This window comes from Argopecten irradians, chromosome 3 (assembly GCF_041381155.1).
Source record: "Argopecten irradians isolate NY chromosome 3, Ai_NY, whole genome shotgun sequence".
Classification (NCBI taxonomy): domain Eukaryota; kingdom Metazoa; phylum Mollusca; class Bivalvia; order Pectinida; family Pectinidae; genus Argopecten; species Argopecten irradians.
The window spans coordinates 44,453,399-44,476,950 of NC_091136.1; the positions used below are offsets into that span (position 1 = coordinate 44,453,399).

The 23,552-nt window shown below is 34.1% G+C and overlaps 1 protein-coding gene across 1 annotated transcript in view; it reads right to left on the bottom strand.

Annotated features, from left to right (window-relative positions):
- Positions 1-20,934, bottom strand: part of LOC138318738 (cyclic nucleotide-gated channel rod photoreceptor subunit alpha-like) — a 34,091-nt gene extending 13,157 nt beyond the window's left edge. The window contains exons 1-5 of the mRNA XM_069261385.1: positions 20,596-20,934; positions 17,665-17,729; positions 3,182-3,341; positions 2,558-2,632; positions 1,698-1,775 (exon numbers count right to left, since the gene is read on the bottom strand). Of these exons, the coding sequence (XP_069117486.1) occupies positions 1,698-1,775; positions 2,558-2,632; positions 3,182-3,341; positions 17,665-17,729; positions 20,596-20,673 (456 nt within the window). The 5' untranslated portion in view covers positions 20,674-20,934. The remainder of the gene's footprint in view (positions 1-1,697; positions 1,776-2,557; positions 2,633-3,181; positions 3,342-17,664; positions 17,730-20,595) is intronic.
- Between the last annotated feature and the right edge of the window lie 2,618 nt (positions 20,935-23,552).

Below are 23,552 nucleotides of genomic sequence, written 5' to 3' on the forward strand. Positions count from 1 at the left end.
TTTGTCTCAACAAAGTTCATTTATGTCATGACAAAATTATTTTTTGTGGATGAAATTGAGTTTTGTTAGATAAAACTGAAACTTGAACACAAAATTCAATTTTGTCTACCCAAAATTCATTTCTGTCATGACAAAATTAATTTTTTGTGGACGAAATTGAGTTTTGATAGACAAAAATGAAAATTGAGCACAAAGTTTAATTTTGTGTCACAAAAGTCAATTTTGTCACCGAATCCAAATATGGATATATGTAAATGAACTGTCTCATCACGATTTTGTGACGTGGCCTGTCATTGGATATAGTGACCGTTGGTATGGCACGCGAACACGGTGTTAAACCAATGTAGCATTATATAATGGATAGGCTCCAACAGCTTTTGGAGGAAGCACCTGCGTTTGTATCATCCGTGTCATTCTTGTGGATGTTAAATAAACTTACTATAATCAGCAGATTATGTCACGACTTCTTGTGAAAGGCGCATGCTTTGGAATACTATTTAAAAGGTCTAGTAGAAGGGGAGGGAGGTTACGATATCAAGTACAGGCCGATTACGTTTATACAGAAATGGATACTCTATGGAAAATAGTCTTTCAATGAAATGTACATGAATTGTCATAAGCGTAACGATTAAGTACCTATTCAACAAATATTCGTTCACTATCACAACTTTCAAGTCCGGTTACCCTTCGGCAAAGATTGACCGAACTGTAAGCGTTTCAAACAATCGGTTAGCAGCTTACAAGTAAAGGTCAAACATGGACTCATTTGCATACTTAACTGACGAAAATGAATTCGAAATTGAATTGTCGAGACGAAATTAAATTCTGTCCACAAAAATGATTTTTTTCATAACAAAAATGAATTTTTTCATAACAAAAATGATTTTTGTCCACTGAAAGATGATTTTGTTTAACGAAATTTATTTTTGTCATAACGGAAATGAAGTTATTATAAAAAAACTATTTTTTGTAAGACGAAAGTGTTTTTGTTACGCCAGAATTCAATTTTGTGTCGCGTAATTGATCTTTGTCTACAAAATTGAATTTCGTCAGGACTTTCGTCCACTGAAAGATTGTTTGTATAACAAAACTTATTTTTGTCATATGTTATAAATTTTGTTAATCTGGACTAATTTTTGTTGAATAAAATTCATTTTTGTCTACACAAAATTGGATTTCGTGTACAAAATCACAAGTGTCTCATTTGGCGCCCCGTACTGACTGGTGACGTCGATGAAGCAAATACACACTTACTCTTCTGGAACGCATTTTCTGCTCCTTTTTTATCTTTAGGATTAATTACTCAAAACAATTTTTAGTTAGTGTCTCAGTTACATTATAATACGGATATTTGTTTTTTTTTATACGGCTATTTTTTCAATTTTAGTTCTAACATCGAGTAATATCGACATGAGGATCAAACCATTATATAATGATACAGACTAAAAACCAATGGAACAAGGACAAACAACATATATTAGGAAAACTCTGGGAAAGGAACAAATTAAATATATCCGGTGTTCCGGAGTAAGAGCGATCTGCTCTATTGAATAATAATAAAACAAACTGACCATGAAAGACAGTCTGAAACTTTAAAAAGAAAAAAAAAAGATATACATGTAACAATAATCTATCAGTTTTCAAGGCCATATGATTGGTCTAGGTCAAGTCAAGTAAAGAATGACAGATTTACTCACGTGTTCCCTCATCTCAGCGAAAGCAAGGCGTAGTATGATGACCACGATATTATAGAGAGCTGCCATGGTGACAATGATCTGTGGAACATATGTTAAAATATTACACAAGATAAAACAAACATATGTATCCAGGTGGTTTGTTTGCATGGTAAGAGACCAATGCTATTGTAATTAAAGGACTATTGGAGAATGACATAATTCGTCCATTTGGATAAGTGCTAACGTAAATTATGTTATGGCAACAAAATATGGTAATGTGGTCCAGAGCATTGCTACCTCTCCAAATAAAATGTGTGTATTTTTACCACCGATATAATAACTTAAATGGCCATATCATCTAATACCCTCAAACAGTATCTTATTTGATCCATAACATCTCAGCACTATATCCTATTTCGGTAATCCAACCGAAATGTGAATATATATTACATACTATCTGGTATGAGTTCGCTTATAATCGCTGTTCAATGAAGCGTGACGCCGACACAGTCGCCGATTCCAACCTTGACGACGCCGACACAGACACTGCGGACGTCGGTACCGACTTCCGAGTATCTACATTTTCTGATTCATTTCCCAACGAGGCGAAACTAATAACGGTGCGGTTAATGTCAAGACGCGGGATGATAGGGTTTACACTTCTTTACAATGAAAGCAGCTTTACTTAGGTCAAGTGGTATTATCAAGATAGACCACATTTAGAGATGGGGATTAACATTTATACAAGGCTGTATTGTAACATAATATTTTGTTTTTATAATATAATGCTGTATATTAATGCTTGTTAGGGAATATCTAAACATTAGTTTGATTTTTAGATTTTATTAGAATTATGATAAGTGTTTTAATAGAGAACATACCATCCAATTATAGCACCAGTTGCCGTCAGGGTCCAATACTCTAGTCGATAGGTTGGTATGCAAAGCTTCCATTGTCTACATAAATAAATATAATAATGTTACTGCACTATAAAGACAATAAAAAGCACATAAAATAATTCCAAACAAGTCATAATATAGTCAATCACCACAGCTTAAATGATTTCTTTGTCCTTTGCATTAATAGGTCTGAAAGGGTCTAGAAACTGAGTAGATAATTAACCATAGCATAACTCATACTAAGGCTAGACAAACATAACACTAAACTCTACAATTTGGTTTGTTTATTTTTACGTCCTATTAACAGCCAGGGTCATGTAAGGACGTGCCAGGTTTGTTGGTGGAGGAAAGCCGGAGTACCCGGAGAAAAACCACCGACCAGCGGTCAGTACCTGGCAACTGCCCCACATGGGATTCGAACCCGCATCCCAGAGGTGGAGGGCTTGTGGTAATATGTCGAGACATCTTAACCACTCGGCCACCGCAGCCCCTTCTAAACTCTACAAACGATTTAATCTTTCGTTTATACATATACTTATTCTCTTATACTCAAAATATGATATTTAACACGAAAGCAAGTTTTTCCTCACAAGTACACACGCATACCTCATTCTGTGGTGATTTTGAAGTATTGGTCATATCGCTGGTATGATTTCCCTCCGTCCCCTCTATACCTGACCATAGCTTGCGTAGTTGTAGTGGGGAGTGACCATCATGGACGGCCGTGTCCGATACCCGGTGTGAGTCCATCAACTTCACATTCCGTCTACAAATCCAATACGAAACAACTCTTAAATTACATAATGTAGCATCTTGTTGATAAGTTTAAGAATTTCTGCCATAAAAGCAATCCGTTACAGTTTACCTATCGAAAATGCTGGATGAAACATCCAACTCCATAAAGCATGCTATTAAACAAAGCGGCAAAAACAACCTTTTCTATCGATGTTACCGGCCATAAAACATGTTTTCACAATTTGGAAGTCTCTTGGCGATAGTCATGATACGACACAAGCAAGAAATGTATTCCGAAATGTTTGATAGATTTGGTATCAGGAGATGGCACGTTATACCGTATAAGAGGTTGCTGTGTAAGCGTTTCTGGAAATCGTATACTTCTGTCAATACCGTCACAAATTGAGTAGCCAGACAGATGCATATTAAATGACTAGAAGACTATACATGGTGGTTAGATTTCAGGTAGCAGGTCATATATTTACAGTATGTACGTAGACTTGTAGACTTTTAAATAAGATATATAGTCCACTAACATGTTCTTTTAGGAAATAGAAGACCAGACTTATACATGATATAATGTGCCGCAGTCTAAATATCGAAATGCTGGTTTTAATAAGCTTTGTATAAAAATGTAGTTGTTGCTATTACTATTAGATTGATACATTCGACATGTCATTTGAGTCAGATTTATTAGAACGACTTTATTTGATGGGTGGGGAACTATATATACAGATTTAAATTCTTCGCCAATTCTGTCTTTAGTCATCCGTAGTGACTGACCACGCCTATTAACAAATTGACAAAATGTTGAATACAACGAACAGCGATGGAGCTCGGTTCTAAATGCTTTTGTCATGTGAGAAAATGGTTTAGATCCGTCGATACCTTAATTTCTCAACTTTTGTAGACCACAGTCAGTTTATGATTCCACATATCCATTTGTAAATGAGCTTGTAAATATATAAATGTTTGATGCCAAGACATCGCGAACATAAACAGTTAATATTGATTGTTACAACATAACATAAAAGAAGACACCATATATAGCATAGGCAGCGAACCTTCACTGGCTGTAAATAACAAAACAGTGACTAGGGTTTTAATTATGATACGAATAGCTCAGATACATCTCAAAAACCTGACAGTCACACTGCAATATTAACTGTTATTATCAAATCTTCATTTGATCAATTTTAATTAGATTTGAAGTGAAGCGTAAAAAGAAGGTCAGAAACCGAAACAAATAACACCACATAGTTGCTTTTAAATGTATTTGTTTTGTTCTTTAGGTGCAATTTTAGTGCAATATACATTTTGGACACTCGGGTAACCACATTATTTAATTCGCACACAGCTATATCATAGCGCATACTCGCTCGCATATTTTCGAACGTAATTATTTTGTTTTATATTAAAAAACCAACGGATTGTTTCAAATAACTAAACTACAATTATATTACCTAGGTTTTTTTCATTGTTGTAGAGGAGAGTTTGAATTTCGAGGGGCACATTCATTTGTAATACAAATAGTAATGATGTTTCCTTCACATCGTAATTTCTTAAGCCTGACGTCATTTTTATATTTCCAGTGATCAGACACTATCTTTTATGGAATTGTTTTTGAGAAGGTAATTAAATGTCTACTACGGACCGACCAGACTGATTCAGACTAAGGCAGCTAGTGTGTTTGTGGATAGAAAGATTCTCGTTAACGCTAGCTATTACAGCTGCACCCATCCAAACGACACCAGACAGTGGAGCTTACGTATTCCTCTAGGCACAAATGAAGAGTCTGCATCTCTCTGATGGTCGTGTTAATTTCCCATGAACATCTGCCTCCAATTCCGAGTGTCGTGTTAGAGACTAAAGGTTGACAAATGATACGCCTGCATCCTATTGCGAATCTCCAGGGCACCACAGGAATGGCATTAAAATAGACTCGGACAATATCCCAAGATAGGTCAATAACGTAACCTACACAACTAGTGTCTGAATAACCGATCACCTATCTAAAAATGGTAGTCTGTATCATTTATTTAGTACGTGCTGTGTAAAAGAATATTTAAAAATGTTTACGCGTTATTTACAAACGCAAAATATTAACAAAAATTTTTGTTCCAATATTAGATAAATTAGTTTTCTAGCAGTTATAAATCTATAATTTATAAACACAATGAAAATAATGTATGTTTTACGTAATATCTATATTGAAAGAACACAAACACTACACTCATTGGTCAAGAGTTCGAATCCCAAGTGGAAGAGTTGCCAGGTACTGACTGTTGGTCGGTTGGGTTTTTCCGCGGCTTTCCTCCACCCATAAACCTGGAACGTCCTTAAATGACACTGGTTGTTAACAGGACGTTAAAATAACAAAACCAAACCAAACTTTGATAAAACCAACTTATAATTTTATACATGATATTATAAGTGTACCCTTTCCGTATTGTATTATTACAAATGAACTTTAGAATTTCACTAAATATGAGTAATGATATATTTTTCTTACAGGATACATCTTTGTGTACAAGAACACAATTTGATTTCCTAATTTGGCACGGTATTAACGATATATACCGATGGTGTTTGGAGACTGCCTGAAGACAAACCATGATTGGAACCATCCTAATGTAGACGACAAACACAATTATTGTCAGATACAGAGTAGTTATGCTGTCTGGTTCTGTCAGTGCTACAAAACCATATGGTATTGTGGAAATGAAAAAAATATGTTTAACGTAATATGTTATTCCACTATCTAGACAAACAACAAGTAATGTCGACAGTGGCAATTCAGACATGAGGCAACTTATATCAAACACTTTTATTTTGCTTTCCACCAAAACACCGGCAAGAGCTGTATGGCTATTTTGGCAACAAAGTGATGATAGTTTATCTCCATGCTCCAAATTATAAGCATTTCTCGTATAATCTGTAGGGAGTGTCAAGGTGTGGATAAACAATGGGGGATTTAGATAAAACGATCATACCTACAAATTGAGTCTGTAGATTCAATAATGTTAGATAATATTATACTAAAATAATTCGCTGCCCTATGTAGAGATCATCATACGACAACTTTATTGTCGCAGGTTTAGTAGAACAAAATTAAGCAGAAATAAAATTTATAATACATGTACTTAAAAATAACATGTTTCCCTTAACAAAATGTCATTAGAAATAACTGATATTGATGCAACTGGTGCCATCAGGAGACTATAAAGGATATGAGTGATGTGATATCTAGCTACCATACATACGTACTGCCCTGTCACAATGGTGCAATGTATAAATCCAAAATACAAAATATTCTAAAACTAGCTTCTCTTTTGACTGAAAGTCGATAATGTAGAGAAATAGTTTTGACCTTGAAGTAGAGGTTATTGTTGGTATTTACATTTAAAGACGTCTCTCACGACATATATTACACGCGGTTTTATGACATGTAGCATGCTTTCATTATCCAATAGACAGTTCCAGTTACGATGGGATCGCTGATGTACTTTTATCATGTTTATTAACATGTTCAGTTAAAAGTCGAATATAATCATCAGTTTTCATATCTCGAAAGTTCCACTATACGTAGACATTATGTAAAATGAATTTAGTGTCATATGAAAAAATCCCTCACAAACATAAATCGATAAATAAATAAACACGTCAGTTAATATATTGCGAGCATACTTATTTTTTAAGTTTTTGAAAATAATTTGTTTTTAAACAGGCCACGACAATTGTTATTAATATCATAATATTACATCACACAGAAAATACAATTTACGTAAATATATTTAAGCGGGAAACTTTTTGCAATAAAAGCTCAAAAATAATTTCACTGCTAAAACATGTCCATTTACAGTAGTTATTCTAATTCTGTTCTAATGGACCAACAACAACATAATGGTGTCGACATATCAGACAGAAGGGCAATATTGCAATATCAGCATATGACTGTAGTCTATTAAATATGAAGTTTCATGCTACATTTTGAAACCCTTTTGAGATTGTTTCTGTATAGACATGACCTTTATTATGTTAGAAACTCATTATAGAACTGTATATATTTTCATTAAAGCAGATCAGAATGGCTGGTATCTTTACATTAGCGCATCCGAAAGATCAGGGGCATGTGGCGCGCTGCAGTAAAGGATGATAATTCCTAGAATAGTTATGCGGCTTCTATTTCCTCTAAGTGTATATAGCCACAGCGGTAGTTTTGCATATCGTTCCTGGAAAATAAATGAATTCGGTCTCCCCCCATAATTACGCCTGTCGATGAATACATACTCAGCCGAAAGTCATTTTCGGGATGTATTCAAACTGCATGTGGAAACATGATTCCAGGGGTGTAGCCATTCTATGGAAAAATCACACAGAATTTACATCTATATCACATCAATACAAAGCAATACAAAGATGAAATATGGTAGAATATTAGTCGGCAGAATAGATTGAAGATATCGGTAAAACAGAACTGGACTCATTTCTGATAAATCAAAACATTGAAGATGTACAATCAGAGCGAACCCAAACATCAAAGGTATAAAGATTCCAAAAAATGTCAATAATGCAACAGAGATTAAAATAAATATGTTTGCGGATGAAGGCATCAGGAGCAAAAATTAATTTCGAAAAAAACTAAAGGTTTATATATTGGGGCATCAAAACACAGAATACCAATTTTTGATAGAATAAAATGGACAAAGACAAATGTGAAGACTTTAGGGATTCACTGTGGATTTTTGATAGATGATGAAAAAATTGCCTGCAGATATGGAAAACAAGAAGCCTAACTTTTAAAGGTAAAGTGTTAATAATCAAATCACTAGTCATATAAACTATAGGTTATGAAATAGAAATAAGGGGAATTATAGAAAAAATACCAAAAAGAAATAAGTAAATTGATGTGGGATTTCATATGGTATGGGAAAATATATCAAATAGAAATAGAGCTATGTTGTTATAGAATCAGCAGGCATGGGAATGATTCATATTGAAGACTTTCTACACAGTAAACAAATAAAAACCATTCACAATATACTTAACAGCAACATAGAGAATTGGAACACTATTGGTAAATTCTTTCTCGCAAAATTAGACAGCAAGTATGCAACAAACAATTTTCTTTGTTCATGTTCAGACTTAAAAGGAATCGACATCACTAGAATACTCCTAAATTTTACGCTGATAGTCTAAAAGCATGGACTAAAATTATAGGTCAGGAGCCAACAATAAAAAACAATTTTAAACCAAAACCTCTTTGGGAGTATAAATATCCAATTTCAAAACAAAACATTATTCATGTCTGATATCTGGGACGAAGAAAAGCAGGAATTCATATCAAATCAACTAATATTTCAAAAACTTAACAACACACAAAATTGGATAGCAGAAATCCTTAAAATAAAGAACTCCATTCCTCAAAATTTTCTCATAACACTCAAAGGCATTAATAATCCAGAGGCCAGAAACCGAGTCAAGTCAAAACCGGGAATTTTCATAAATAATTATTTGGAAATATGTATATCATGAATGGAAACAAAAACAAAAATTCTTGAAACAAAGGACATAACACTAAGTATCATTCAACAGTCTCTTTTTTTTGGCAAAAACACATGACAAAAATATAAAATTAAATGGGAAATGAACTACTAAAAATATTAAATTGGGACAAAATATGGAGTAATAGCAAAGGTAACTTAACTGCAACCAGTAATAAGATTAAGGAATTTAATTGGAAATGTCTACATAAAATAGTATATTCAGAATATATAAGCTCAATCTTATGAATAGGTCAAATGGAATGTGCCATTTTTGTAGTAATAATATAGAAACCTTAAGTCATTTATTTTTTCATTGTCAATTTACTCAACAATTTATAGAAATTGTGAAGAATGAAATTCTAACGCAGGATCAGTTGCAACCAACTGGGATAGAACTAAATGAAATAAACCTTTTGATAGGATTTCACTAGACTGGCCACCAGACCCTAAGTTGCTGATAAGACTTTCTCAGTAGAGTTCTTTAATAGATTATCTCCCCTTAGTTTAAAACTTAGGGTCGGTCAAATCTGGAAATCACTCCCCGGAATAATGGTGAGTACAGAAAGGTCAAACCCCTATTACATTACCATGACTGTGAGGAGTTGATCTGGTGATTAGGCTGTGGTCAATGTGTAGCCCTGGGGCAGATTTTACGACCCCCTCAACAAACAGCTGGGGTGGGAGGAGGTCATGAGAGGGGGTTTCTATACTGTGTATACATTTTCAATATGTACTCAACATATAACAAGAGCTGTTTGAGAACAGCAAAGTTCGCCTCTGGGATATTTTTATTTAAATCAGCTTCCTTGTAATTTACCAGTAATATAAAATATAGCAGTGTCATTACAAAAATTCTCAGTAATTGTCCATACACATCACAACAATAATAATCCAAAATGATTGTAGAAATCAATGTCAGTTGTGACAGTTAACAGTACATTTTGTATAACAACACTCCTCAAAATTCAGCATTTGGCTCCTTTAAATGATTATCAACACCCATTCCAACAATTATAATCCAAAACGATTGTAGAAATAAATGTCAGTTGTGATAGATTAGTTTTTCAACACTTACACCAAAACCTTAACCTGGCTATTTCGGCCTATTGAGCCTCTTAAAATTCTCAAAATCCAGCATTTAGGTCCTTTAAATGATTGTTCAGACTCATAGCAACACAATTATAATCCAAAATGATTGTAGAAATTAAGGTCAGTTGTGTTAGATAAGAGTTTTCAACACCTACATCAAAACCTTAACCTGTGATTTCCAACACCAATGCCGGAGTGATTTTTAGAAATTTGTAATTCCGGGTACATGCTTTTCCATTTCTTAAACTACTTGCTAAAACATGGGTGAAGGAAATAATATCAATAGTTGTTTTCCATGTAACACTGACATGATCGACCAGCTTTGAAGGTTCCTGTTCGTTTGTATCATGTGAATGCATGGTCTTATATGCAATGATACTAGACAAAAGGTCATATTTGAAGAATCTAATCACAAACTATTTTGTTTAGAGTGAAATATTAGTATTTTTTGTATCTGAAGAGGGCTTAAATGTTAAAATTACGATGTTCCAAAACATATTTTACCACTTTGATTTCTCAATGATTAATCGTTCAATTAATTAATTCTCTCCATTTTGGCTTATATGTACTATACTTAAGTTGGACTCCACATACAGTTAATTTTTTACCCGCAGTATTACAAATGAGGCAGAGGCAGACATCATTCTTGAAAAATTGTCATTTGTGTGAATTTCCCTATTTTCCTGATCTTGTGATGGGCGAAAAAAATATTCTCATAGATTTGGATTTTCCAATATTTTTTTTTTCCTGTTAGTGTTTTAGTACTGAGAAATAATCCTAAAAGCTAAAAAAAAAACACAGTTATCGCAATTATTTCTAAGTTAGGCTAAAATTTTGGCTGAATTGGCTGGACTACAAACAGGTTATCTGTGACCTACCAGTTTTCTCCAGCTGTGTGGTCAGTAACTTGAGGGAGTGGGGGTTACACCATATCATCAGATAACACTATGGCTAGCCAGTGTTAATGAGGGACCTAAAGCGAGACTAATTCTCCTACTGAGTTTGTGGTTTCACACCTTGCCAAACCTTGTGTATCAAATTACAAACCTCATCCGGATTTGACCAGTCTCTAGAATCAGGCACTTAGTAGAGACAAATATAATCAAGCCAATTTTTAGTGATTTTTTTTAATATTCTAGAGACTGGTGGCCAGTCTAGGATTTCACCAAAGTCAATTTAAACGGAGACACCACTTACAAACACTACTCCACTCGCAAACACAATGATTTTTACAATGAAATGGGTAATTTGGAAAGTGAGAAATATTAATAAAAATATTAAAAAAAAAAAACCCCACAATATTCAAAATTCAATCCTACACACTGACAGCTTCAGTCTGCGGCCGCCATTTTTTCATACATATGGGGAGGTTGTGCGTTGCTCCGGTACTGCTCTCCTCTCCCCAGTAAATATATATTTAACTAATGCAAATGCATAAAAGGAGTAATTAAACATTTTTTTTTATTATTTCTAAATAATGATATTAACACTTTGAAAATTAAAAAATATGCAGTCAAAATATCCACCAAGGCGAAGAGGAGCACAGAGAATCATGACGTCACATAATGTCAACAAATGGCACGAAATCATAGGATTCGCATTAGCGGCACTCCAGGCCTTGAATGAACACTGAGAAATCCGAATCTTTTAGTTCATTTCTTTGAGTTTATGCTAGACAATAATTACATCATATACTTCTATAGTTCAAAGTGCGTCCTTTTATTTCTAAATTATGTCTTCTACATGAAATAGAAAATAAAATAAACAAGTAGAGCTTCGCTCTTCCTATGCCGTGCATGTTTCATATTAAAACATCTGGCTGCGCCCATTGGGACCTGGCACGAAAATTTTTAACCAACAGTATACATATATATACATATATATATATTATAGTAAGGTAAGATATACGCCAATTGTGTATAGAGCCCATTTATTAAAATAATCGAGGTTTTAAAAAATAGGTCCGTTTTTCTCGACCGCCGAGTTCATTCCTTTGATACTATAATATATATATATATAAGTAAAAAAGAACCGTGTCCATACCAAACCCCTGAAGACCGGCATGAGACGAGAAAGCGCTAGGGAGGAAAAAACTGTTTTATAGTTGGTTTTTCCAAAGGTAATATATATATATATATATATACATATATATATATATATATATATTATAGTATCAAAGGAATGAACTCGGCGGTCGAGAAAAACGGACCTATATATATATATATATATATATGTGTGTGTGTGTGTGTGTGTGTGTGTGTGTGGTTGTGTGTGTGTGTGTGTGTGTGTGTGTGTGTGTGTACTGTTAGTAGAACAAAATCGTGCCAGGTCCCTGTGGCTGCGCCCTTTAAGGCCTTGCCTTCAGTCATATTATAATTTAAGGCAAAGCCTCAGAAGAGTGCAGTTACATATAAAAAATGTAAATATAGTTAGGATTATAACCTCAGAATGAGATTAAAACTGTTTTAAACTTGTAGTCCGATCATTAATTTATAGTAAATGCTATTCTTAAATATTTGTGTCTAGCAGTCGTCATACAGATCAGAAAGAAATATTCAACCGGATTATTTTTTTTCGATCTTGTTTCTCTCTAACGCGGAAAACTTGGCAACATGTCATGTATCAAAATGCGCGGGAATATGTGGCGTCATCTTTAGCACCAAGCTTCCTGACGTCACGGCTGACGGTGCCGTGCGCTTGACAACACAGACAGTATATCATTTTGACCAGTACATTTATTGTGTCGTTCTTGTTCTGGTGTATTTATCTAAAACTTCCTACAGTAATTTCAAAGTGTATCCTGGTGATACGTTTTGCCTACAGAGAAAATTTAAAATCTCGTCGTGCTGATAACGAGAATTAAAACATGGCTGCCTGTATGGAGGCGCGATACTTTTCCCGCGGGTCACGATTTCAAAGTCCAAGGGGTACTGGAATGTATTGGATTCTATATGCTCCCACACGTGTTATGGTTAGTAGAGCTTTGCTTTACGCGGTCTTCGGCCGCGAAGATAGCTGCGCTCTTATAAAATATCAAAACAAAAGAACACCACCAACATCTGCTTTTAATACATTTAAAACTATCCTTCGGGAAAATATTCAGCTGTTTATGAAAGTATACAATAAAAAAGAATACAACTCGTCAAAGGTTACAGGTATTACAGTGGCGTAGGAAGATGAAACGTAATAGGGGGCAAAGGTCCTCAATATTTTGTAACCCCCTGCCAACGCCCCCCGCCCCCGCCGCACCTACCGGAGGAAATTAATTCAACACACAACCATTTATACTTCATATACTTTTTTCATATATCATTAGATATAATCCTTGTGCACATTTATAGACAGTGGGGTCGCTAAAAGGAAATTAACGAATACGCAAATTAGCCAAATTAGTGTGTGAGCGCCGAAGGCGCGAGATTTGGGGGTCTTGTGGTCGACCCCGGGAAAATAATACGATTAAGAATGGCTGAGATGAGTTTAACAATGTATTTTGATGATTTTGCGAGCGCCCGAAAGCGCGAGATTTTGGTGTTTGGGGAGTCCGGGGGTCTCCCTCGGGGGCAAAATTACGATTTAGAATGGCTGAGATGAGTTTTACGATGTATTTAAATGATTTTAAAGCGTTCTTACCATGGTAAGTTTTCGATTAATAGTAGCCTGCATTTAGAAATGATAATTGTGATAATTGTGTCGTCATATCATTGAGCAACCCTGCTCGATCTGAACATACCGGCTTCACACCATCGGCACATTGTTTTGTAACTCAAAATAATAATGTATTAATTGTCTTGCTAAGACATATAAACAAAGTAATCTTTTAAGAGACATTTTTTCAAATACAAATGTTGTACTTAGAGTCCCATTTTAAGTGTAGTTCATGTGTATTGAATTTCTACTGTTAAGGTTCATGTAATGGCTTTAACCAGTGATATTTTGCAAGCCTAAAACGCATTACTGTGCTGCTATTGAACAGAACTAATTTCATTAATTGTTGGTATATACCCTGGCTAACTGTCAGTCTTACTGTTGATAAGTAATTTGTGAAGCTGCTTGTAAATTTCAGTAAAATAAGAGAAAAATGTATATTTCTGGAGAAGACATAGAACTCGTGTGAATTGCATTGATGGCACCAAATAAACATGCTATCGTGTTCAGTAGTGACTATGCCAGGTACTCCAACAGTTTGTTTGGCAAAATCGGACCAGCGAATAGCGCAGGAGCCTATTGTTGTAAATGCAAATGGCTGCTTTAAATGGCGGATCACAAATATAGCATATAAGAAGACATTTTAATTGATACAAGTGCTCTTATATACACTATAAGGTACTCTGAACATGACAAGAAGAATATTTACGAAAAAAAAATAGTTAAAATGTGGACTTTGAGGCTCTTTCCGGAAATTTGCATTTTTCGCCCCAAACAGATTGTTTGAACTATTTTTTCGTGAAGAGTCTTCTTGTTATGTTCAGAGTACCTTATGGTGTCTATAAAAACATTTGTATCAATTGAGATGGCTTCTTATATGCGATATTTTTGATCCGCCATTTATAGCAGCCATTTGCATTTACTACACTAGGCTCCTGCGCTATTTGCTGGTCCGATTTTGCCAAACAAATGTTGGAGTACCTGGCATATTCACAACTGAACACGATGGCATGATTATTTGGTTCCATCAATGCAATTCACACGAGTTCTATGTCTTCTCCAGAAATATACATTTTTCTCATATTTTACTGTATTTTACACGCAACTTCACAAATTACATATATATCAACAGTAAGACTGACAGTTAGCCAGGGTAAATACCAACAATTAATAAAATTAGTTCTGTTCAATTGCAGCACAGTAATGAGTTTTAGGCTTGCAAAATATCACTGTTAAAGCATTACATGAACCTTAAAGGTTTGAACATTATGTGCTTGAACGTTTTAAGAAATGTGCCGCGCAGCGGAAATTTTTTTGAGAATGAAGTACGAAAAATGTGTAAGAGGACCCTTTTTTCTTTCAAATATGTATGCTTCCTATGCCACTGTATTATTAGAAACTACTCTGAATTATTAAACGTTATAACCAGATAAAACTTCAAATTACCTCCCCTTACATCGTTGACGTAAAGGAGCACACAAGTAAATCTAGATTATTAACATAAAAGAAGCGTTAATCACGATGTTATATATATAAATATCAAAGTTAAGAACTTAATTATTACTTGGTCATAATCAAAGAGCACAAGCATACCGATAAAGCAAAACAATTGTAAAACGAAGGTATTTACCGAAGTTTACTAGGCCAAAATCCAGAAGCCGGAAACACACATAAATAAATAATTAACGGAATCGGAAAGGGAGAACAAGTCCGGAATTAGAGAGAAAATAAAACGTTTTGTTTTGTTTGGTTTTTTTCCCTGTATATATGTGTTTTTAAAATGAAATTATCTTTTTCTCTTAGTTTAGCTACCTCTTACTATGGGAAGACGAAAGTAAAAGGTTAGGTGAGGCACACCTCATCAGCCATATATTTTGTCCGGAATCCTCCTGTAGTTGAGAGGTACTACTATAAATCTATAGATGTTTATATGGAGTATATAAAATCATATATATATTTAGAAACTGTAAGGTTAAAACAGTATGTTAAGTAGATAAGAAGTTTGAGTGAAAAAAAGTATATATGATTGGGTGTTGAATGAATCTCCTCCTGTGTGAGGACTCTATATGTTATGTAATATGATTTCTTTGTGAATAAAATTTGATATGAACCTGTTTTTAAGATGAAATTATCTTTTTCTCTTAGTTTAGCTACCTCTCACTATGGGAAGACGAAAGTAATAGGTTAGGTGAGGCACATCTCATCAGCCATATATTTTGTCCGGAATCCTCCTGTAGTTGAGAGGTACTACTATATATCTATAGATGTTTATATGGAGTATATAAAATTATATATATATTTAGAAACAGTAAGGTTAAAATAGTATGATAAGTAGATAAGTTTGAGTGAAAAAAGTATATATGATTGGGTGTTGAATGAATCTCCTCTTGTGTGAGGACACTATATGTTATGTAATATGATTTCTTTGTGAATAAAAATTTGATTTGAACCTAAAAAAAATGTAGATTCAAGTCGTATTTATTTTTGAAGAAAGGATTGGTATCACAGCGGATTACGTAAAGAATGCTGTTCTCCCTTAAAGTACAACCTTTATAGCGTTGGAAATATACTATCGAAATTTCAAGTGGCTTTACACTTCTGAAATATAAAATAATCTCTATGGAGGTAAGAGGTCAATATGAAACTGAGTTATAATCTAATTATGAAGTAGTATTTCTTCTGGTTGACGATGTGCATTATCAGGACCGACATTGGCGTAGCTTGATGTAGCTTGTCTGGTACCAATAGTATTGCTGTTAGAATGTACGCTGTGGGATGTGTGGAGGCGAGGGGGATGTAATCAATCTAATTAAAATTAGACTTATAATTCCTCTCCACTACGATACTCTACGTTACGCTGGAACTTAGAGTATCGTAGTGGAGCGGAATTACAAGTCTAATTTTAATTAGATTGGGGATGTAATGTCCCGACATATTACCACAAACCCTCCACCTCCCGGTTTTCTATCAAAAAGTGTTTTACAAAAAGAAACGTCATTGAACGCTTGTGTATATTGAATTACAGCCGTTTGACACGATCTATAAGTAGTAATGTGCTAACTGCTGTAGCATGTGTTACAAGAAATAAACACAAAATTAGCACATTTAAAATGTGATCATGAATAATACTACACAGGCTACACAGGTTCATCCGTGTAAGACGTGTTAGTTGTAAAAACGCCATTTTTTGACAGAAAATATAACCACAAAAACACGCAGAAAATATACAGTAAAATGAAATATGGTTAGCTGATGTCATATTGATTTGAATTCGTGGTTCTTTTCTACGCAACGAAGTCTCATGCTAATATGTATAAGATGCATTGCATCAAAAACGTTATCGAGATGAATACCGTAAGATCGACTGTTATCAATACAACAATCTTACTATCTCACTTTAAAATAATATGTACAGCATCGATATAATGAAGATACATGTTGATTAAAGCCGCATGTGACATAATTTTCTAATGATCTAGTTTATGAAACGTATGTGAGAATTTCGTTCATTTTCTAACGTTATAATCTTGGAAAAATCAGATAAAGTGATGAAGTTGGCATGGTATTTTACAATAGGTTGATATTAAAGTCTGGTAGAACCGAACTGTCAATTACAACGAGTTTCCAAATCACATATAAAATCAATATGTTCTTTTATCAAATAATTTCTTTATTATATTTTATCATTTCTGAATTAAATATTGATCTCTTATTTGATTTGCACAGTTGTTTTTCCCACTGTCCAAATATTTGATCAGGTCTTACGTTGAAGTTATGATTCATTTACACATGTTTAAGAAGGTGCCAACTGCATATTAACCAAACAAAATATCCATATTCACATATTTACTTTCGTTGGACATCCAATAATCATTATTTGGTCATAACAATTTAATAATTTACATGAATTTAGTGATATCTTATAATTTTACATGCTGCAAACTAAAACTTCAGTTTTTAATTTGCTCTGATAATTACGACCAGCAGAGGAAAATGAATCCAACATTAGTAAAACTCATAAACTGTTAAAAGAATAAAACGAATAAGCGTTAACCAGAATTATAACAGACTAACCTGGTAGTAGTATCTTCCAGCTTTGCGTCATCAACATCATCATCGTCTTCTAACTCCTCGCTGCGCTGCAAGAGATATGTACCGTTTGTTTGATCCGATTTCATTTGCTTTAATCCGGAATACATTTGTACCGTCACACTGGTTCCGACCCTAATGTTACTCTCGCCTGGGTATTATGACATTATGACGGAGAAGCGCTGTGACAACACAACATATTGACACTGGTCTGTCGGTATTCCATAGTATATGTATCTAATTCCCTTCTGAAGAAAATTTACATTTTACATGTTTGAATTAAAATTGTATACACATTTCTCCGGCAATTTATTTGTTTTTGGATTTAAAATATCTTTTGATAATGACCGAGTGTGAACCGAAATACTAGATACCTAAAGAATTGGTTGTGCTATATGAAACATAATCTACATCTAGTGTCTATAATTGTTACTGTGGAGAATAAGATGGTCATAGTCACTCTAGGGATGGTCGTTAAGGTGGCAACAATGGCCTAACACGTGGTACTATCACTATCACTGATGGAAATTGAGCATCTAAAGCCAACTTATTGACCGTATTTTAACATAGTTTGAAAGCCGACACCACAATAGACTTCACCCAATTCTCCACCAATATTTCATACGGATGTTTTAGAAATACCTGAATAAATTGGTGACAATGCCACTTTTTTCACAAATAACTGATCTACAATAGGATTATTATTATGAATAAATTCATCACCAAACACACATTATACCATTAGGAATAATTTACACAAACGAGAGAAAAGAAGTCATGAAATGTTTAGATGTTTCCTCCGACAATGGGACGACAAGTTTAATCTTAGTCACAGACACGCTTTACAAACAGACTTAACGACCGCTCACAGGACAACGCTCGACAGCCCAACAAACCTGCATGTATTAGCAAGCCAAGGACAGGGACTCAAATACTTAGAATAAATTGGCTGTGTTTGAAGAGAATTTTATCACTCGATGATGTGTTTATTGCCACTAAACATATTAGCAAAATACACAGTCTCGCTGGTAATCTCTTTTGCTAACGATATAGCGACATCTTTCTCGTTATACGTATAGCAAAATGTAAATAGCTAACTAAGTGGTGTATCGGAACAGACACATAGTGTCCCTTGTTTAATCAATACTAACACTACATCTATATCCATATGATACTATAACAGTATACCCTGCACCACGATACTGAAAATGTACATGATCAAGTGACATTCTTATCTACTATTGCAAGAATGATCCTTATGAGGACTCAGCTACAATATGGATATGTCTTAATCAAGAACTGTCTTTTAACAACTAACGTTTCGAGAAGTATTAGGTTTCGTGTTCAGATAAAAGAATCGCGAAGAGAATAATTTTTTCTACCACTAAGTATGATCGACTTTTCTTTTGTTGTCATTCTCACTTCTAGGTAAATTTCCTCTATGTATTCATGTAAAAATTCCAAAAATGCAGGCTTGTGAAATAAATTTATATGCAAAAATAATTTACAGTTATTTAATAAAACATCATATCACCATAGTGTTTTGCGCGTTATATTTGCAAATGGGCGATCTGATGACATTAAAACAGATTTGTTTAAGCTAAATCGCGAATCAAAAATCCATTTAAATATGATAGTCAAACGTTTGTTTGATTTACAGAGGCATATCTAAAGCATGTCAATATGAGCGATTCCAATCTATATCCTAGAGATGTTCTCGTTTCCATTATACCCATATCGCATACTAAGTATCAAGAATTATGTTATTTAAGGGTTAACTTGAATTGAGTATTCCTTTATAGCCACTAGTCTCCTATGCAGAATATATTTCTATTTGTCATAGATATTGCAATTTGGATTTTGTCCCCTTGGGTTTAGGGTTAGAATTGTGAGAGTGACAAATCTTCGGTAATCTTATACCTATTTCAGTATGATGTAATCTGTTAAACCATTCTAACTCAAGTTTTGAAACCTTTACAGCCAATAAAACGTAAACTGTATTTTCATTGCTTATTTTCAGAGAAAGGATGAGGTGCGCTTTCGATTGAAGTATCTCTCAGAAACCTTTGATGTCCACTAAAGCTATCCTTCGGTTTGTTACAATAATTTTGTCCAAATGTGAACATCTTGTATGATACAATGCATCAAGCATGTTCTGTATATGTGACAGATGTATAGTACAGCCCAATCTATCTTCCGCTCAATTATTTAAAGCTCCAAGCATCTTCTTTTATACCATTACCTATATCGGATTCCCCTTCAATGGAAGACTGAATGATTGTAATTGATTATAAGGCCTTTATTGTTCCATAGGCGTGAGCATTCATAGTATGCGCATATCAATATACATCATTTTGTTATCGTTTATGAGAGTTTCTATTACCTGTATTGTTTATGTTTTTGCTGATGTATTGTACTCAATTAATCGGATAAAAGTGTAGTTATAATGTTAAGTAGTACCTCTCTGGAATAAACGTATTCAGGATGTCCTTATCGACAACAGTATACACAATATATGGTATATACCATATCATACAAAAGTAAATACAAGTGTATGATACTTTATACAATATAATCTAAATTTAATTCAATCAAGAAGGATATAATACATGTAAATATAGAACACATATAGTAATGATACATATTCTTGTGTTATTATTATTTATCGATGACAATTCAGCGATTAATGTGAAATGTGATCTTTCAAACACAAAACTAAATAAAACACATAAACATGAACTAATAAATGAAACCAAATAAAATTATAGAGCGGAAGATGCAAAATTGATCTAGCATTTGAAAATCCCGGATGAATCTGATCTGATCATTTTTAGCCTTGAATTTTGAGGCAATGTTAAGCACATGTGTATAGAATATATCAAGCACTAGTTTATGTTTATCAATAACCGCTCCTACCTTGGAGGAATTACTAGACGTCCATCGTCGTGACACGGGAACGGTTCTTGAATTCAGTCTCTTTACCGGATGAAACATTATCTTTCACATCCGCACGTCCGGGTTCAGTCTTTTTACCGGCTGAAACATTATCTTTTACTGCCACACGTTCGTTCCTGGCTGGACTGAAAACAACTGGTTCTAGGAATATACAGTTTGTCCAATATCGCTTCCAAAATACGTAACGTAATTATCCGGAAACAGGCCCTCATCTCGCCGCTTGGTGATGACTGTGTTTATGGTGGAGGGATATATGACTTGATAAATTTGTTATAATGCATTATTGATAGGACTGGTTGTCTTCTATGTATAGTAACGATGCAGTAACGGCTGTGTCGGTCACATATGTCTGCTGTCTTGTACGGAACGAGTCACTCTAGTGGGAACACATGGTAATACAGGAGTGGGAACACATAATAATACAGGACACACTCTAGTGGGAACACATGGTAATACAGGACACACTCTTGTGATTACTAGAGATAGTATTTAGAGAAATGATTGCACAAACACAGGATACTGATCCAAGCCATGGCCAATTTACGATACCGATACATGGGCTTTAGATTTGGAAGTCATATCAAGTCCATATAAAACTGTGTCTGAAACCAATATAGATTCGGACAAGGGGTTCATATTATCATATAAATAACTATTTATAATAATATAGTAAAAATATAGTTCTGAATGATATATACCGGTGGGTACATAAATAAGTTTATGGTACATGTCATATAAGATGTTGTTTGATCCCAAAAGTACACGAACACTATAAACCGTATTGAGCTGTGGTTATAAGGTATAAAGCTGGTATTGGATTTGGTAATAAATATAAAATATTCAATAAGTGTTGAGATCGGGCACCTGGTAATGGGAAAACTTGTCAGCGGGGAAGGTCGGGCGTAGCTTTAATTAAAGGTAGTATGTATCGTACCTAGGTGTTACCTTTAATTAGTGCATGTAGGTAAATAAAGAAAAATCTACGAAAAGGAATGATTCACATAGGGATTAATTTAGTACGTGGTCTCCATACCTTTAATGCTGATTTTTACAGCTTTGTAATCTTCGCGATCAAAGATACTTCTCATTAAAAACTATTTTACATACTTAATTTGAAAGGCAAAAACAATTAGAATAGTAATAATTAATAGTTATGATATGTAATTTGAACTAGAAAGATGAACAATAGTAATATATTAGGTGGATTTTTTATTGAATGAATAATTAAAGTCATTAAATGTTTGTCAAGATGACAAATCTTTTCCGACATAGTCTCGTTGGATCTAGAAAGTGAACCCCCACTATATGATGTGTATTGTGTGTCCGCTTCACAGAATAACAAACGAGAGCCCAATAGGCATAGTTAACATATGTCTGGGATTGATATAATATCGATCTGTTTTCTACTCTCGATGTGACAGACGTAGTAAGAAAATCTCGGTTTACATCGACAACCTCGAGCCTAAACCATCCCTATAACGAGATATATCGCTCTTACTTACATAGAATGCAGTGTTACACCACGCATTACATAATCACGTCAGCTTAACTCTATCACTTAATAAATCATTAATTATCTTTGTAAATGTATCGATTTCGCTTTGTTTTGTCGGGTTTAGAAGGGTCTTTAGAATATATCCAAGATCACAAAAAAGATACAAATCTTCAAAAGTGAATTAGCCACCTACTGTTAAAAAAGCTTATCTTCTCCAACACGTAATGGTTTGATTGATAAGTTTATAAATAGTAATAAATAAATGTAGATATTAATTCTAATGTTCACAAAAGCAATACTAAACGTAGATTAATGTAGATTTACAGTATACCTATAACTATAGTACATGGTAGATATTGTTTACCATTGGTCTAAAGACAGGTGTAATCAATACACATGCGTTCATTCCGGAAGTTTTAGAACATAATGGCTATTTTACTGTATCCATGCTATGTTCCGATATAAAGGCAATAGTACAGGTTATTGGTTGAATAACAATACTCATTATTTATCAATTTTGCTTATCATTTCAAGAAAACAATCAATAGATGTGGCGGTAAATGATAAAATTGAATGAATGTTCTATCAATTAAACTCTGCCAGATGTAAACTTATGTAACTTGTTTAACAGTGATAATTTAGATAATATACGAGTTGGTGAGGCATTCTGCCTTGTTAAATTAAATAATTGTTTGGAAAACAAATGGTGTTGTTTTGGCTTATCAACAAACGGAAATACCCTTCTATATAAACGAATACATACTGTGTCACTCACTAGGGTTTATACGAAACGGCTTTAACGTTCTCCATAATCAAATTACAAATTATACAGAACAAATGATGTTTGTTGATGGTGCTGTCTACAGGACCGGATGGTCAGAAAAGTTAATTATTTTTCATGTACGACAAAGTCACATCAAATATCTGTGGATTTATACCACTTTGAATTATACAAAATATACACTTTGTGGAGAATGTACTGTTTTTAAGTTCCGTAATACCATATACAATGCATAATGTTCAGAGTGGGTGTTTGCGTGTGCAGGTTAAAACACTAATGATGAATGAATCGAGGACAATTTATAAATGTTGTATGTTTTGTTACTTACGAATAGAAGTTTAATATCATATTTTTTAAATGTACACGACATTATGAAGGAATAGAAGGAACTGATATTAACGGCTGTCCAATACTCTTATCTCAATACGCGGATGATACCTCACTGGCGCTAGATGGTTCAGAGAGATCACTTATAATTAGGGAATCGATAAGATAACTAAGACATTTTGCGTATCAGGACTGAAAATGAATGTTTCAAAAACTTAAGTGGTATGGATCGGTAGTAAAAAATACAGCTCAATACATGCCTTCCATTTCTAGATCTGCACTGGGGGCAAGAGAGATTCATTCTTCTAGGAATTG